Raw genomic sequence first — 19,234 nt, forward strand, 5'->3', positions numbered from 1 at the left:
AATGATGAGAGGAAGAGAACGTCGGTTGCAGCCCGCGTGCTGCTGTTATAAAGTAGTTCTCTGATGTCTTTTTCCCTCTGCTGAGACTTATCAGCCTATCGTCCTTTCCTGTTAGGAGCGCATACCTGGCTTGGGATGGTGTGCGCAGGGCAGATTCTTTACCGTAAGAGCACAGTGAATGCCAGACTTCTTCCTGTACTGCCGTGTTAACCGTGAGTCACAAATTCAGGAAGCAGTGATTGCATCGGAACTGCTAGAATGCTTTGCGGAGTCTTTTTACTGGGTAAACTGCACAGCTGCAGTTACAACTTCCAGCCTGTGTTAGCTGAACACATCGTACTGGTGCCCGCCATCAGTTTGACAAAGATGGGATTGCAGTAGGGACTTGCTTTCTTCCTTCTTTTTAATTAAACAAGTCTTTGAAGCAACTTTTCCAACACCGCCATACTTCACTTCTTCCAGTTATTTTCTGTTTTACTTAGCTGAAATGTTTTTTTTTCTTCCAAGCTTGAGGAAGTTTTCTACAGGAATGTCCCGTAATGATTTCATAAACTCTTTTCGTTGTACCTAGCTGCAACAGAGAGTGCTTTTATTCAAAAACCTGCTGGTTTTCTTTTCCAAGAAGTAGTGGGGTTTTTCCTATCTCTTCACTGATGGGAAAGGCTGTAGGACAGTAGCTTGAGGGGCTACTAATGCTGTCATCAGTGAGCCGGGAAAAGGCAGGAGTCCGAAACGGTAAAAAGTACTTAAAAGGATACCAAAAGAGTAAACGGTACTTAAGCCGTGGATGTTTCTTTTTGCAGGGATGCTCTGGACCAACCGCTTCTTTCTAGCGCTACCTCAAAGTAACTTGCAGATAGAACTCACAGGGAAGGTTGATCAAATGGTGATGATTGCTGTCATTCTGCTGGACACGCAGATACTTGCCTTTCGTTTTGGCTCATTTTTAATACCAATTAACTTCAGTGCCTCGCGTTAATAGACACCGTTTGACTGCATCGGCAAATGTTTCTGAGTCGTGAGTGTCGTTAAAGGCCTGTCACCTGTTGTGGTTTAACCCGGCTGGCAGCTAAACACCACACAGCCGTTCGCTCACCCTCCCCCCTCCCTCTCTGGGATGGGGGAGAGAAACGGGAAAGTGAAGCCGGTGAGTTGAGATAAAGACAGTTTATTAAGACAGGAATATAATAATAACAATAATAGTGATAATAGTGATAATGATAATAGTATTAATAATAATAATGTGTAAGAAAACAAGTGATGCACAATGCAATTGCTCACCACCCGCTGACCGATGCCCAGCCTATCCCCGAGCAGCCGGCCCCCCCACCCCGGCCAGCCACCCCTATATATTGTTTAGCATGACGCCAGATGGTATGGAATACCCCTTTGGCCAGTTTGGGTCAGCTGTCCTGGGTCTGTCCCCTCCCAGCTCCTGCTGCACCCCCAGCCTGCTCGCTGGCAGGACAGAGCGAGAAGCCGAAAAGCCCTTGGCCTGGTGTAAACACTGCTCTGCAACAATTAAAACATCAGCATGTTATCAGCGCTCTTCTCATCCTAATCCAAAACATAGCACCCTACCAGCTACTATGAGGGAAAATTAACTCTGTCCTAACTGGAACCAGGACAAACTGCTTCAGCACTTTTGATCTTTTACAAACTCAGCTAAATTATTTAAGTTCTACTTTGGGCACCGTGTTCCTTCATCAGCCAGGATTTTGTGGATAGAGTTGAGTCTTCTTATCACGCGAGGCCAATAAAACAACTGAGTAATTTAAACCTTTGTGGCTGCTCCCACCCCCAACACTTTCCCATTCCCATGACGACTTCTCATCCCCCAAATGACTTCTCACCCCCAGGTCTCACTCGGGGACCCACCACCCGCAGCCGCTCCCCATCAGGAGCAGACATCCCCAAACCAATTGGCGACGCGGGCAGCGGCAGAGGGCTGCGTTCAGCCCCCACCCCCCCCACCCCCCCCCGCTGACCGATGCAGGAAATAAGTGCAGGCAGAGGCTTTGCAGGGTGGAACAGTTTGTAATTTATTCCCGGGGTAATTAATTGTGGCTGCCACCCCCAGCCCGTCCCCAGGTGAGGCCCGGCCGCCTGCTCAGGCGGGGGGCCCGGCCTGCCGGCCCGTGCGGTCTCCGGCCCCCGGCTCCTCCTGCCTGACCCTATGCAGCCAGGACGTGTCCCCGACGTCGTCGTCCTGCTGGGACCTTGGCAGTCTGCGCCCCACCTGCCCCGCGTGCCAGGAGAAGCTCCTGACGAGCTCTCCTGCCATGGAGGGGCTGCGCTCCCTGCGCCGGGGCGAGACGCTGCGGGAGTGGTAGCTGGAGGGGCTCGTCTGGCGCTGCTGCTGCTGCTGCCGCTGCCCCAGCCGTGCGTTGCGCTGGAACCTCCTGCGTGGTCGTCGGGCCAGGCGCACGATGCCAATGATGTGCCCGCGGCACAGCGGGCAGGTGTCTCTTTCGGCAGCCCAGACGTGGACACACTCCAGGCAGAAGATGTGCCTGCAGGGGTCGATGCGAGCCGCGCTGGACATGCGCTCCAAACAGATGGGGCACGTCTCCTCCTCGGGGGCCTCCTCTGGCTGCCGCCGTGGCCGCCAGCTCATGATGCCTGTGGCCGCCGCAACGTGGAGCTGGTTTTCGTCTGGGGGAGGCTGCCCTGGTGCCAGGCACTTAGCAGCAGCCTGGGGTCTTCAGCACCCCCCGGGTCGCCGGCAGGACCTCGATGCCTTGCGTGTCACTGTCTGGATCTCGACGCTTGGCGTGACACCAGCAGGACTACTGCAGATAGGAGCAGGAAGAAAACATTGCAGCAGCAAAGAGACATCAGCTTTCTAGGTTCAACCAATTGTCTAGAGTACTGTAGCGGTAACTGTTCTGTGTATGGATTGCAGACATTGCCGTTAGAATGGCAAATCTGCTTGTGGTAGGTTATACATGGCAAGACCGCGCTTAGGACAGACGAGGCAGATAGATGTCTATAGATTTGAGAACATTACCGAAGGACCTCGATGGCTCGGGTGCAACAGCAATGGCTTCGCGTGTGCCTCTCGGCACACCTCCGCCTCTCTCTTTCCTTCCAGCCTTAGGACCTCGAGCTTTCGATACCACCAGCTGGACTGGCCGCAGGCGCGCCGCTCAGGGCGTTTATAGCCAGCCACCTTTTGTGAGGCAATAGGGTGACATCAGAAGGGTCTCGGGGTGCCCCTGTTGGCAGCACTGACCAGAGGCCATCTGACTGTTGCGAGAAAATGCTGATGTGAGATGGCTGCTCCATGCTGACAGAAGCCAAGCAAGGAGAGCGGTATCAGGCTAATTAAGAAAAGCCATCTCGGAAGAGACCGAACCCAAGAGTGGGCCAAGGAGTGGGCCCTAAGGTATCAAGAATAAAGTGTCACTTCAAATACGTTCAAATACGTGAGACTCCCATCAAGTCAGTGCTTGATGGGCACCCCGAGACCCTGGTGATGTCACCCTATTGCCTCACAAAAGGTGGCTGGCTATAAACGCCCTGAGCGGCGCGCCTGCGGCCAGTCCAGCTGGCGGTATCGAAAGCTCGAGGTCCTAAGGCTGGAAGGAAAGAGAGAGGCGGAGGTGTGCCGAGAGGCACACGCGAAGCCATTGCTGTTGCACCCGAGCCATCGAGGTCCTTCGGTAATGTTCTCAAATCTATAGACATCTATCTGCCTCGTCTGTCCTAAGCGTGGTCTTGCCATGTATAACCTACCACAAGCAGATTTGCCATTCTAACGGCAATGTCTGCAATCCATACACAGAACAGTTACCGCTACAGTACTCTAGACAATTGGTTGAACCTAGAAAGCTGATGTCTCTTTGCTGCTGCAATGTTTTCTTCCTGCTCCTATCTGCAGTAGTCCTGCTGGTGTCACGCCAAGCGTCGAGATCCAGACAGTGACACGCAAGGCATCGAGGTCCTGCCGGCGACCCGGGGGGTGCTGAAGACCCCAGGCTGCTGCTAAGTGCCTGGCACCAGGGCAGCCTCCCCCAGACGAAAACCAGCTCCACGTTGCGGCGGCCACAGGCATCATGAGCTGGCGGCCACGGCGGCAGCCAGAGGAGGCCCCCGAGGAGGAGACGTGCCCCATCTGTTTGGAGCGCATGTCCAGCGCGGCTCGCATCGACCCCTGCAGGCACATCTTCTGCCTGGAGTGTGTCCACGTCTGGGCTGCCGAAAGAGACACCTGCCCGCTGTGCCGCGGGCACATCATTGGCATCGTGCGCCTGGCCCGACGACCACGCAGGAGGTTCCAGCGCAACGCACGGCTGGGGCAGCGGCAGCAGCAGCAGCAGCGCCAGACGAGCCCCTCCAGCTACCGCTCCCGCAGCGTCTCGCCCCGGCGCAGGGAGCGCAGCCCCTCCATGGCAGGAGAGCTCGTCAGGAGCTTCTCCTGGCACGCGGGGCAGGTGGGGCGCAGACTGCCAAGGTCCCAGCAGGACGACGACGTCGGGGACACGTCCTGGCTGCATAGGGTCAGGCAGGAGGAGCCGGGGGCCGGAGACCGCACGGGCCGGCAGGCCGGGCCCCCCGCCTGAGCAGGCGGCCGGGCCTCACCTGGGGACGGGCTGGGGGTGGCAGCCACAATTAATTACCCCGGGAATAAATTACAAACTGTTCCACCCTGCAAAGCCTCTGCCTGCACTTATTTCCTGCATCGGTCAGCGGGGGGGGGGGGTGTGGGGGGGTGGGGGCTGAACGCAGCCCTCTGCCGCTGCCCGCGTCGCCAATTGGTTTGGGGATGTCTGCTCCTGATGGGGAGCGGCTGCGGGTGGTGGGTCCCCGAGTGAGACCTGGGGGTGAGAAGTCATTTGGGGGATGAGAAGTCGTCATGGGAATGGGAAAGTGTTGGGGGTGGGAGCAGCCACAAAGGTTTAAATTACTCAGTTGTTTTATTGGCCTCGCGTGATAAGAAGACTCAACTCTATCCACAAAATCCTGGCTGATGAAGGAACACGGTGCCCAAAGTAGAACTTAAATAATTTAGCTGAGTTTGTAAAAGATCAAAAGTGCTGAAGCAGTTTGTCCTGGTTCCAGTTAGGACAGAGTTAATTTTCCCTCATAGTAGCTGGTAGGGTGCTATGTTTTGGATTAGGATGAGAAGAGCGCTGATAACATGCTGATGTTTTAATTGTTGCAGAGCAGTGTTTACACCAGGCCAAGGGCTTTTCGGCTTCTCGCTCTGTCCTGCCAGCGAGCAGGCTGGGGGTGCAGCAGGAGCTGGGAGGGGACAGACCCAGGACAGCTGACCCAAACTGGCCAAAGGGGTATTCCATACCATCTGGCGTCATGCTAAACAATATATAGGGGTGGCTGGCCGGGGTGGGGGGCCGGCTGCTCGGGGATAGGCTGGGCATCGGTCAGCGGGTGGTGAGCAATTGCATTGTGCATCACTTGTTTTCTTACACATTATTATTATTAATACTATTATCATTATCACTATTATCACTATTATTGTTATTATTATATTCCTGTCTTAATAAACTGTCTTTATCTCAACTCACCGGCTTCACTTTCCCGTTTCTCTCCCCCATCCCAGAGAGGGAGGGGGGAGGGTGAGCGAACGGCTGTGTGGTGTTTAGCTGCCAGCCGGGTTAAACCACAACAGGTGACAGGCCTTTAACGACACTCACGACTCAGAAACATTTGCTGATGCAGTCAAACGGTGTCTATTAACGCGAGGCACTGAAGTTAATTGGTATTAAAAATGAGCCAAAACGAAAGGCAAGTATCTGCGTGTCCAGCAGAATGACAGCGATCATCACCATTTGATCAACCTTCCCTGTGAGTTCTATCTGCAAGTTACTTTGAGGTAGCGCTAGAAAGAAGCGGTTGGTCCAGAGCATCCCTGCAAAAAGAAACATCCACGGCTTAAGTACCGTTTACTCTTTTGGTATCCTTTTAAGTACTTTTTACCCGTTTCGGACTCCTGCCTTTTCCCGGCTCACTGATGACAGCATTAGTAGCCCCTCAAGCTACTGTCCTACAGCCTTTCCCATCAGTGAAGAGATAGGAAAAACCCCACTACTTCTTGGAAAAGAAAACCAGCAGGTTTTTGAATAAAAGCACTCTCTGTTGCAGCTAGGTACAACGAAAAGCGTTTATGAAATCATTACGGGACATTCCTGTAGAAAACTTCCTCAAGCTTGGAAGAAAAAAAAACATTTCAGCTAAGTAAAACAGAAAATAACTGGAAGAAGTGAAGTATGGCGGTGTTGGAAAAGTTGCTTCAAAGACTTGTTTAATTAAAAAGAAGGAAGAAAGCAAGTCCCTACTGCAATCCCATCTTTGTCAAACTGATGGCGGGCACCAGTACGATGTGTTCAGCTAACACAGGCTGGAAGTTGTAACTGCAGCTGTGAAGTTTACCCAGTAAAAAGACTCCGCAAAGCATTCTAGCAGTTCCGATGCAATCACTGCTTCCTGAATTTGTGACTCACGGTTAACACGGCAGTACAGGAAGAAGTCTGGCATTCACTGTGCTCTTACGGTAAAGAATCTGCCCTGCGCACACCATCCCAAGCCAGGTATGCGCTCCTAACAGGAAAGGACGATAGGCTGATAAGTCTCAGCAGAGGGAAAAAGACATCAGAGAACTACTTTATAACAGCAGCACGCGGGCTGCAACCGACGTTCTCTTCCTCTCATCATTTTCATTTCTGTGGACTCCAAGAGAATACACTCCCAACATTTTTCAGCTCTGGAGAACAAACAGCCCAACCAATCTCATTCACTGAACTACAAAACTGGTATTTTCACTATCTAGTCCGGAAAAGGAGGCGCACGTCTCTAACGTACAGTGTAGAGACTTTGTTAATAGGCAAAGTCTGCATAAAATAGGTGGCCACAGCCTGATTTTCTGACGTTCAGGGCCTTGGGTCACACACCACCACAGTATCAGACTTAATGAAGTCACCAATCTACGTGGGCCTCTCGTTACACAGGTCACCTGTTATGGACCAACCTCTCAAAGGCCAAAAAACAGCACTGATACTGCCGGGCCAACACATATCTGTAGCATCCCATTTCTGGGTGACAACACAATGAATGTTTCCACAAAGTACTCGATGCAACCTAACTACTGTGTTTGGTGAGGCAAAGCAAGCCGTGTCAAAGCAGCGTAGCACCCAGGCACATTCCTGGAAGATGTTTTGCTGCTCACGTTGAAGAAAATAGATAAAAAAATCCTGTGCAGTTTGCGCTTCTGAGCTCAAGTACCACAGCTATGCACTACAATTGAAGTGGCATCAAACCTTGTAAGGTTTTGAAGCTTCAGCACTGCCATCCAAATTCAAGGAGGCTGCATCTATTATCTTGAATTTGCCCCAGCTCAGTCCCCTGAAACAATTCCATAGACACGTACAAGCAACCCTTTTCCCACCCAGATTCTTTGCTTCATCTATTCCACCTCTACCTTGTGTCATATTCTTATTAATCTGCCCCTCAAAAGACTCCCTGGCTCACACAAAGAAGCAACCCAACAAATCCCTGTTCCCAGCCACGTTGCTTTCATGCTTTGGGAAGAGTTAACTGCAACAGCTCTAACTGTGATGCCACCTCACCCCCTCCACCTATGTGAGGTTCTTTGCCTTCTGTCTCCTCCTACGTGTACACCTGCACTAGAACCAGGAAGAATGTGCTTCCTACAATACCCCAAGAGCCTCTTCTGTTTCAGGATGTCATCATTTCAATTCAGGACTGAAAGTATTCCTCGCAAAGACCCAACAGCTAATAGCTAACAGAAGCAGTTGCTGGTGATCAGCTACAAGTAACCTGGAAGTACTGAGGAGTCACAAAAGAGAATTTGCATTACATTTAAGAACAGCATGCAGCTTAGGACCACTGCTTTCACTGACTACACTAAGCCATAAAAAAGAATTGGATTCTTACCTGCCATCACAGCAATTATGGTTTATGTTGCCCCCAAAACACACACGGCAGTACCAGAACTGTGTCAACTAGCTTTAACAGCTTCCCCAGCTATTAAGTACAGTAATTTCTGCTTCCTTTTTTTTCTTGGAGGAATATTCTTTTGTTTCCAGCCTCACTTACTTATTATACACACTGTTAATTAGCAACTATTTCTCCATACTCATAGGGTTATGGAGTCCCTATGACTGGAAAAGACTCTGTACCCTTCAAGATAAGAACAGCATAAGGGCAGCAACTCGCAAGACTGCTCTAGCTTAAAGCAAAGCTTTCCTCATTGCTCTCATCTCCTTTGACTTGAGTGCTGTCATCCTTCTACCAGAGCTTTAAAAACTTCATTACCACGAATGAAGGAAGACCAGAGCAATCAGAGAGGGTAGCAGAGGGTATAACTTAAGGAGCTGTTAGTAGGATTTTTTTGTTGTTCCTGGTGGACTATTTTTCTCCTTGCCAGCAAGGAGGGAAAACCAGCAAGTTGTTTTCTCCAAGATTTTTTTTTTTAGGTTTAAGAACACGGATTATGTTGTAGCAATTTCTTCGCTGTAAAGCGTCAGCTGAGAAGTCTAACAGTAAGAAGGGCAAGGGAAAACTGAATGCTGATGCAGAGAGTGCCAGCAGACATCATCCTCATTCCACGGGATGTTTGTAGCTATGGCAGTTGAAGTCTACACTTCCATATGCTTAACATACCCTATTTATAAGCCAATTTTAGCTGACCTAGCATGTATCAGTAGTACAGTTAGAGCCAGCAGCCTGCAGGAAAAAGTGGGCACAGGTGTCTCCATAGCAAGGCCTGTGAGTGTCTCCCATACATACTTCCAGTCTAAGCAAGCACATGAAAGGCTTGGCTTGTCGCTTACCTAAGAAACCAGGAAAACAAGGGAAAGCTAGATTTTGCTTGTGTCCTAATGCCCATATAAAAATAAAGACAGATGAAATACCCTTACTACCTTGTTAAATTCCATAAGCTGGAAGAGAACGTGCTGCACACAGGTACAAGTAAAATCCCTTGCTGGCAGGTTTGCAGAAACAAATTTTTTATTTACACAGGCAAGTCTATCTTTAGACCCCATTTACCTCTTTACATTTCTCGAATATTTACATGACTTCATGGTGCTCCAAGAAGGGAGTGATGAACAAAAAGATTACAGAAACTGTCAAAAGCATAGCAAAAAAAACCCAACCTATCATTGTGCTTTAAAACTTATGAGCTAGAATAATGTAGAAGAAATGTAGTTTTAGCACTTTGGTCCTAACGGTCATGCTCTAGAAGACACTTAAATAGCAGAGGGGATTTCAGAAGTGACCGTATCCAGAGGTTGCCAGTGACAATTCATGAGTGAATCGTAGAGTTCTTCGCTTGTCTCCGTGAGTTGTCTGTTCATTTCATCAACATCCAAGTAGAGCTGTGGATCTGAAAATAAAAGCCTGGTAAGTCCAAGTATCAAATCTGAGGCATGCGCACAAAAAAACTTCATGTGAAATGGCTAATAAACTGTATTTTAAGCTAAGTGTAATAAGCTATTAGATCTACTAATTTTAGTGAGCTATTTAGTCCTCTAAAATTTTGAGCCTCACAACTCCAACTTTTGAGAATTTGTATATTAGAAGGCCGAGACTAGAATTGTCTTTCAAGATAAAGACAAAGACAATGTTTAAGATAGTAAAGATAACGTTTAAGGATAATCAGCCATGAAACCCTCCCAAGAGTCATTTAATTCACTTCTACGGCAATACACGTTACATAGGATAGTTTCTAAACACTAACACAAAATGCCTCCACGTGAGGAACTTTGCAAACCTTCCACACAGGACACAAATATGTTTTGTACCGTATTTGTAAGTGCAAGCTGAATCCTCCTTTTGGAATCTGCAACATAAGCTTTTACCTCAGGGTGGAGAACAAAGCTTTTGCATATTACTGAGTTTCTAATATAAAATCTGCTTAGCGGAACCAATGCAAAGAACAAAATTCTGTATTAGACCATTTTCAAATGGGAATGAAGGCACAGGTACAAGAAACGTGCTGCGAAGCATTGACAGTGTCCCGTTTTACTTGATGCGGTCAGTGTATGCTGTATCAGCTTTAAAACCCCAACTGATTGCAGATCAGCCCCACAGAGGTTTGACCTCAGCTGAATTTTCAAGATGTTCTTCATCCAGTAGAGGTTGGCTTGTATTGTTAAAAGGCACAAGGATGGCTAAACTCAAGTGACAATGATAGAACCCTTATTACCGTCAGGAATTAGGTCATCACCGATTGCAGTCATAACTGAAGATTCCTGAAAGACAGAAAAGGCTAAGTTTAATCATAACTCATTTCAGAAAGCATCACAGATTCAAAGTGCTGCAGTCTCAATCCATTCCTTCTTCCTACAACTACAAGGATAGATGGCATTTTATCTACTTATTTTTAGAAGAAAGCCAATATTACAGTACAGGTTGGAAGGGACCTCCGGAGGTCACAACTAATACATTGACCACGATAAGACCACTTACAACAACTGTTTAATTTGCTTTAAGCAAAGCAAATCAGAAGAACAGGAACAGAAGAAGCGTATGCAATTATGCTGTCAAAACCATTCTTTGGTATGCGTGAACAAATAATGGTGTATAAATCACTAATTCTATGGATTTACTATTTAAGCACTTAAATACAAACACCTCTGAATGGAATCTGCTCTTTTAACTTCACACTAAGCAGAAAGCATGTTTTCAACTTCGGATTCTTTTTGCTGATTCACACAAATCTGTACAACATATTATCTGTGAAATATTTTCTTTACAGCAAGCGTGCACTATCTTTACCTCAAAAACAGCTGGAGCCATTAAAGAATCTCCTAAAGAGCAGTCTCCAACAGCTTGCATGCTGTCACAGGGAGCATAGGAGCTGTAGTTGTAGTCAGCGTAAGCATCGTAACTCCGCTGCGAGTGGTAGTTCTGGTAATCTTGGTAATAATCATTATAGTTGTATGACTGGTACCGCTGCAATTCTGCTTTCAGTCTGAAACATGAGAAGTTGCATACAGTCAGAGAACAATAAACTGTAAACCCAGTTCTGAACTTAAACAATTTGTCAGCTTACATACTTCAAAGCTTAAAAGGAAGCTTTTCTAAACAGTCACCTAAGTGACAGCTTAAGTCACAGCTCAAAACCTCATTTCTATAGAAGCAAGCATCCTCACCTTTGCCAATACCAGAAGGAATTGTTCTCATGGACTAACTCCAGAGCCTTGACATGGTTACCTGTATACATCAAGTTTTTTTAGCGTTGGCATAAGCAAGCTGCTGCTAAGTCTCTGTGCTTTGCTAAAGATTGATTTAAGACCAGAGACATTTATCAAGCACAGCTGCTTTAAAGATGCAGTCTTAACCCTTCTATCTTTTGTTTGGTTAATTACTAGATCTTATTTCCAGAAAGAAGTGAATGGAGTCAGATTATCCATTTCAAAGAAGCATCTGACGCTGCCTGTCAGTTTGCCATGTCTACCTCCACCTGCTCAGTTTTTTTGTTTGTTTAAAGTCCATTAAACATTCAACAGCTGCCAACTATACCGCTCAGGTGAAGTCAGTCTTGCTTAACAACACAATCGCGATTCTCCAGTATGACGCCTTATTATTAGTGGGAGAATTACAAAATACACTGGTTCTTAAGAAGAAAGGGCCAGCTGATTAGCTTTCACTACTTTCCCTTTCAAGATTTTCTCAGGGGCAGCTTCAGACTAATGACAAGAACCAAGACAAGTGCTATCTGTACTAAAACTGAGGTACACTGCATAAAGAACATTCAGATAACCCAGCTGCATATTCAAAAAAATCCGCTGTTTAGACTTGTCTTCACTGATTCTGTACAGGCAGACCTCCTGTGTCTGCAGTGCCCAGTTTCTCTGACTTGAATTGGGGATGCAGAGAAGTGAGTTCTATGCTTTTGGGGAAGAATACAAGCTGAAGGCATTCTGAAATAGCTTCCAAACTGAGCAAACATGAGGGAAAAACTAATCCAATGGCTGGGTATTTCAATGCTAAGAGAGCACGGTACTCAGCCATTCAGAAACGTATTACTGATGTGTATTTTAATACCTACATTTGTTTCAATACTGCAAAGCTACACAAGTTCTAATAAAGAGGTAATCCATTGTCTTGTTACTGTAGTAAACAAACAGAAGATACATCATCTTAGGTCTTCTGCTTCCAACTGCACTCTTCCTACATACAGTTGTGTAGGGAAGGAAAATCTGAAAATACTGTTGACGTTCTTCTGGATAGCCGAAGCAAGAAAACATGTTTGTGGCTTATTCTTGTTTTCAAAATAAAACAATATTAATTTAATCAAAAAACTTTGGCAAAGAAGTTTGGACAGTGCTCTCTTGGAGAAGAGCATTTCCATTCTAAAGCAGAAGGAGGCAACATTTGCAGAATTATGCTAGGTAAACAGAAACAGAAGTGTCATTTTTTACTATTTAACAGAACACACAAGCTGACCTCATGAACATACTGAAATTGTTTATATGAAGTCCTGTTTTGTCAGTATCCTGGATCAAAGTTCATCAAATTTGGTATCAATTCTTTAACTGTTCAGAGACCTGAATTGCCTTAAATAAGTGATAGAACTGAGCCGGTAGAGTAAGAAACCCTCTCAGGAAGTGCTAAGCTTTAAACTCCCCATTGCCCTAAGCTCATGAAAAGCAAAGAATAGCATTCTAAACCTGTTCTAGTAATAACGCCTTTGGCTTTCTCCCTGCGTTCCCATTTTTCCCCCCCACTTCTTTCCTGTCAACCCACTATAAAACTAGTTATGTGCTTCTCTCAAACTAGAGGGAAAGCTCTAAGAACAAGAACTCCCTAGCATATAAAACCACTTGTTGTCCCTTCTACCTTATGCAGGCCCAAACCTGAAAATATTTACCAATGCATTCAGCTTTGCTACTGTTGAGAAACAAGGCTGGTTACAATGGCAGCTAAGCCCAAGTTGCGCCGTCTGGCTAGACTTAACAGTTGGATTCCCCCAGCCATCCTGAAGCAGGTTGATGAATCCAGGGAGTCAAAACATAGGACTTCTGCATTTTGGGTTTTGTAGACTGCATCCTGTGTACAGCCACTACAGCAAGGGCCACAGACATTCCAAAGGCAGAGCTACAAGAATCTGATTATTTAGAATAACTGTATCAATGCACAACTCCTTGGTTACCTTTTAGAAATTCCTATGCTCAGCCGGATTCCTTTTCCCCCCAGACCTGGTGCGTTCTGGCAGTCTTGCAGTGCCCTCATCTGATCACCTTGCTCACCAAATCTGACATAGGCATACCCTCTACTATTTTCAAAAGGGTGAAAACCAATTCTAGTATGCATAACAGTTACAAAGCTAACGAATTCAATTTCTGTCTTCTACAAAAAACAGAAGATAGCAGCTACTATAGCTTCTATTACTTAAGCAACCTCTCTGGCATGTGCACGTGCACAGAAAAGGCTTTCATCAAATTAAAAAACTTGGGCCAGAAGCAAAAAGCTTATTCCTTGGTAGCATTAAGATGCAACTCACTGAGAGCCAGCAAAACAATACATTTTAAGTGCTCTCTGCGTAAGTAATCAGATTCCATATTTCTGCATATACAGCAGTTAATCAGTTAGCACTAACCCACTCCTTTTGGAGCCACAAACTTTATTGGTCACAAACACCAAGAGCTGGCTGTAATTATCTGAACCAGTATTAACCGGTACCTCTGAACTCTTCAAACAAAAATATCTTTCAGGTGCTCTTAGAAGAACAACATCAATTGCCTGCAACAATTTGATGGCTTTGCTAAATGGAGCACTGAAAAGCACAGTGGTACAGTTTCTTTTGTAGCCTGTTCAGAAATTATAGCCCTGTGCCTACAGCTTCAAATCAGGCCAAGCTTACCAGCCCAGCTCTTACAGCTTAAGTTCACTGCACTCGAATGCCTTCAAGACGTGCTTTTAGGAGCCATGGAGAAGAACCCTCTGGTAAGACCACCATTATAAAGTACTGAGTGTTGTTTTACACTTAAAATAGAACTATCTGTTACAGTCATTCATCAGCTTTCCCTAGGCTGCTGCTCTCTCACTACTGAATGTGATCCTGCTCTCAGTTTCCCACTAACTTTTTCCCCCAGCGTTTATGGCCTCTTTTCATCTATGACACTTTTAAGGGACTACACCGTGTTGAAAAATGCTGGTTAACATTTCCTTTTACACAAGGTGCCTCATCAAATTTTCCTGACTAAACCAAACCCCAGAACTTTAACTAGAAGGGGAAGCAAACAAACACACACGCCTCCCTGGCCACCATATCTCCCCAAAACATATCTGTTCAGTAACAGATCAACTGTAAGAATACTGTGATTAAAATCAGTATAGCTCTATACACTGCTTTTGTTCGGGATTACTAGCTAATGTCCTTCCCCTTACCACTTCTGGAATTAATACTGAATTCTGTACTCTAAAACGTGGTTCTTAAGTCATACAAATGACATTTAACAATCAGAATTTTTCCACACAGTGATCCTCAATAAAAACTTCAATTCTCTACTGCAGTCTTTCAACAAATTAAAGGAATACAAAACTGGCTAATAACTGTTCAGTGATTTTTGGACCTTTGTAGCACTAGAGTAACAGCAGTACACTCTGCAGCATAGTTGCAAGTACGTGGGAATAAGATACTCTCTCTCATCTCTTTTTTTCTCTGAAAAGTGTGAGGCCTCTATTTCACCCTACTAAAGATTTTACTACCAACTGTACTGCTAGCATTGAGACACTACAACTTCTGTGCTTGTATGAGATGCAGGACAGGTTCCTTAAGGTGTCGCAATTTTTTGTCTAAACCTAGTGTTGAGATCAAAAAAGGGATTGCTACTAATTGCGTACGTATCAATAACCAGGACAGAAGACATGCTGCATATAGGAATTAAACTTTTTCTAAAGCTCTAGTACATGAACATATCAACCTGGAAGACACCAGGTCAAACTCCCACAATACTGAGGAGGAGAACTGGTCTAAACTTGTCAAATACTTGACAACAGCCTGCTTAGCACTGTGACTGCATAGAGGAAGACAGATCCCTAAGGCATATGCTCAGACTTTTCTCTAATCCAAACTGTCAATCCATTAGAATTCTGAAAAAAGTCTTACATCAAAATAGATCTTCATTCAGACAACTATCGCTTGCCCATAACAGCCCATATTCCTCTTTCTGTTAACACCTGTGAGCTTCAAGGGGGCAAAGACAGTTGTCAGCCTTCAAGCAAGTCTAATCTACAATTGGACTCAGGTTTAAAATATATATATACACACACACACACACACACACACACACACACACACACACAGATATATAGCATTGGTGGGCCAGAGATTTACTGAGTATTCCAACTCAACTGTCCAAAGGGACTCTTGCCAGCAGATCAGTGTGGTGCTCCTGCTCCAGAACATGGCACCCAACAGAGACCAGCATCACAAAAAACACTACCACCACTACCTACTCTACAAACAAAAGGTAGGGCACTGCAATAAACTTTGTGAACGAAATCAAAAGCAGTATGAGTTTTCTGTATCTCCTTCCTAAATGGAGAAGTAGAAAGGAGTTCTAACAGAAACAATTTAGAACAGTTTGAAAAAAGCATAATTAAAACCCAGCACCTGATTGCACCTGTACCAGAACCTTAAAGCCAGTCGCTTCCACCCCTAAAAAGGTGGTTGTTGTGAAGTCCAACTTTTAGATGCCAAAACAAAGTGTTGAGTTCTTTCTGCAAGCCAAAGAATGCCCATGGTCACACAAGAATTGCTTGGCAGATGAGCATAGAGTCAACAAAATTCCCTGCTACTGTTCTTTGAAAAGAGCAACCCCCTAAAAACCCAGTGCAAAGTCTCTTAACTCAAGCATTATTACCCAAAACACCATTTGCCCAGAAGGAAAAGCCATCAATATTATCTGGAGGATAACTCATTTGACCTAAACCAAGAAAGCAGTATAACACAAAGCAGTCTCCTCAAGAAGAAATTCAATTAATTCTGCTGGATTTTTTTTATTTTAGAGATGAGTTAGCATTTGGCCTCAAATGATTCTAAAGAACACATGGTCTTCATGTGAACTCAAAGCAGACAATTAACTTCATCATGAAAGGAGTATTAAAAAAAAGATTAATAAATCATAAATCTTCCTCCATGTTTTTGCTTAAAAAATAAAGAAAAAAACACATCAATAAACATCCTCCTGAACCGTAACTCACTTCCCCTACTTCACCTTCTAAAGAATACTTCAGAAAGAATCATCCCATTAGGACAGAGCTTTCAAACTGCAAGCAATTAAGTAGCTAAAACTAATAGCTTTTCCCCTAGGGAACATTAAGAGGGACAAATTATTTTGTTATAAGTAAACTGAGTTATAAACCATGAAATATCTGTCAAAGCAAAATTTGTAACGCTACAGATTTAGTTAAACTACAAAATGAGCCATATTTCCTGTAGAAGGAAAAAATTAGGCCTCCAATAGCAAAGATCCTTTCTGTGGATACAGCATTATAACGTGCCTCGTTTCCCATCTTCATATCCTACTCAGAAGATAAACTTGGGATAAAAAGTGCTGTATCAGTACTTTTATTCTTGCTCATCTTCCTTCCTTTCATAAAAACAACAATTTTCTCAAAGTTATATTGATCTTCAAACACAATCCAGACTTTGCAGCTCCCTCAAAATACAAAATTTTCATTGGATTTCCCATTCCTTTTACTGAGAACTGTCACCACCTTTCAGGTGCAGACCGTACTGAAAAAGGAGATTTCTTTCTTCCTTCAAGTAAGTTTTAAATTAATAGATGTCATACCTTTCAGATGGTTCTGCTCGCTGTTCTGCAGGCAAAGTCTTCTCTCTCATCCCCTGCAAGTTAAGTTTAGTTCAAGACTTAGCTGAATATGTACAGAATACACAAAGTACCAACAACCACTTAATGTGGTTTTTGGGCTTTTTTATTTTATTTATTTATTTTTAATTTTATAGCACTGAATACACCTCACCTACTTAACGTTGTTCCCTAATTCAGCATTGTGGGTACAGTTCAGTTAAATTTTGGGGCTAAAGTAAGCATCACTGCTTCACTCAGCATTGAGGACAAACTGATAGAACACTAAATCAAATTTGTCAAATCCTCTAACAAAGAAAGTAATTAATTTAAACAAAATGACAAAAATTGTGTGTGTGTGGGGGAGAGTTTTCATCAAAACTTGTGTTTACCAACCCCGTAAAAGGGACATACTTTTCTGTTTTCTATCATTTATCAACAAACAAGAAAAAAAAAAAAACTCTCCCCGCCCTAAAAACTAAGCAGTTGCTGCTACATTCGTTTTAGAACTTTACCAAATGGAGATTGTGCTGGCTAAACAATACAGAGATTGAAAGAGTTAAAAGCAATAAGCAACCAGTATTACTGTCCACTTTGATTTCCAGCCTAAAAAGCCCATACACTTAACACGTGGTCATTTGTACACTCAGACCGATACTGGAAACACAGATGTTTTCGCAGAAAGAGATGCCCATTTAATTTTATGGAAAATTTATCAGACTCCATCTACTCCAAAGCAATCAAAACCGATAACTCAGCACATTGTCAGAACTCTCACTTGGAGCACATAGCTCACCTGGAATAGTTTACACAGAACACGAGCATGTTTCATCAGTGACAGCTTTGTGTACATGAGAATATAGAAGGAAAACATTTCTGTCTTTTAATATTCTTTCACTGAGAACAGGATGACTCAATAGCACATCATGACATCGTGAAAACAACCACAAGACACTGAGTGTTCCAAAAACAGAATTAAATCCATAAAAGCTCAATCTATTTCACAATGGTTCCCACTGCCTTAAAGCTCGCCTCAAACATACTATCAGTACTTTTTGCAAAGATAGGATAACAATTGGTTTGAGAAACATTCCAAGACTGGAGAAAAAAAAAAAAACAGGCACATAAGGACTCAAAAATGTACTCACTTGGTACTTTGTGTCTACTCTCTGGCAAATTTTGCTGGACTCAGTAGTTGAAGTCGGTGATGGTTCAGAATACCGGGTATAACGCATCGGTTGACGGTTTACTGTTGGTGTCACAAGTCTCTTAACAGGTGGAGGCTGGAATGCATTCTGGGATTCCAGCTTTGAAAGGGAAACAGCAATCAATTTATCCTTACGTCCACCCAAATTAATTCCAATATTTATTGATGAAAACAAATTACAGAACTATAAACCTCCCCCCATCGGTCTTGGCACTCAGTGAATACAATTTGAAAATTCTGAAGACCGTTCAACTTGTAGAGGGAAATCACCAGAAAACCAGTAACGAAATCCATAAAGCTATATATAAGTAGCCAAAGTCTCACTGAACTCCATTTCAAAATTTGGCAGTTAGCTTCATAGACAAAATAATTCATGCTACCATAATTAAAATAACCCATGTTCCTATAACATGCTACTATCTTTTCCTCTGCCCACACTGTGATTTATTTTTTTAGTAGCTTAATTCATTAATTTAACATTCGAAGTGTTAAGCAACTAATTATACAGGCTTCTGGGCTTCACATCCCCTACATTTTCCCCCTTCAAAGTTACACAAACAATAGAACACATTCAAAAAAAAAAAAGCAACTTGTCAATCTTACAATAATCTCATTCATTAAAATATGATCCAATGCTTTACATGTGCATTAGATGCACTTCAAGTAGTGGGTTTGACTTCCCTTTTCAAAGCATTTTCACAGACCAGAGTTAATTTTTAACACAGACCACTGCGTGTTCTGCAAAACTGACTTAACTGAACTGTCAGACAGAAAACAAACCCTAAAGGCTACAAGATTTACCAATGGCTCCGCCTGCGGTCTTAAAGATCAGAAAATACAGTCTTAGGAAGCATGCTATTGTTCAAATCAATACCAACAGGAAATCGTTTACGCTGCAGCTTTAATTTCACAGTATCTCCCAGCTCTTAGTAATAGAATTCACACTCTCTCTAAAGTATATAAAAATACATCTTTCTAAAAAATATTACATTCAGTTTGAAACCTTGAATAAAACATGTTTTATGTAAGTTCACAAATCTACTTTGAGTGAACGATGGTTCATTGCTGGTTTTAAAGGTAAAAAAGAAAAATATTAAATCCCCCAGTTAGGCATTCAATACACCAAGAGCTATTCTGCCTGGTACAGTTCCTTGAAATAAGAAAAATACCACATCACTGCTACCCACTGCAGAAGTTTAGCCCGAGTGCACAAGTGTTC

At 44.1% G+C, this 19,234-nt stretch overlaps 2 protein-coding genes across 2 annotated transcripts in view; one reads left to right on the forward strand and one right to left on the reverse strand.

The window, feature by feature from the left end:
* Window positions 1–19,234, forward strand: part of LOC308189794 (tRNA selenocysteine 1-associated protein 1-like) — a 216,967-nt gene that overhangs the window by 32,670 nt on the left and 165,063 nt on the right. The window lies entirely within an intron of this gene.
* Window positions 8,942–13,224, reverse strand: LOC308189460 (tRNA selenocysteine 1-associated protein 1-like; the record flags this gene model as incomplete). The annotated part of the gene is made up of 4 exons (XM_080579502.1): window positions 8,942–9,370; window positions 10,193–10,238; window positions 10,765–10,960; window positions 13,145–13,224. 4 exons carry the CDS (start codon window positions 13,222–13,224, stop codon window positions 9,234–9,236), a joined length of 459 nt encoding a protein of 152 aa, XP_080435628.1. The 3' UTR covers window positions 8,942–9,233.

This window comes from Anser brachyrhynchus (genome assembly GCF_964034855.1).
Source record: "Anser brachyrhynchus genome assembly, chromosome: 2".
Classification (NCBI taxonomy): domain Eukaryota; kingdom Metazoa; phylum Chordata; class Aves; order Anseriformes; family Anatidae; genus Anser; species Anser brachyrhynchus.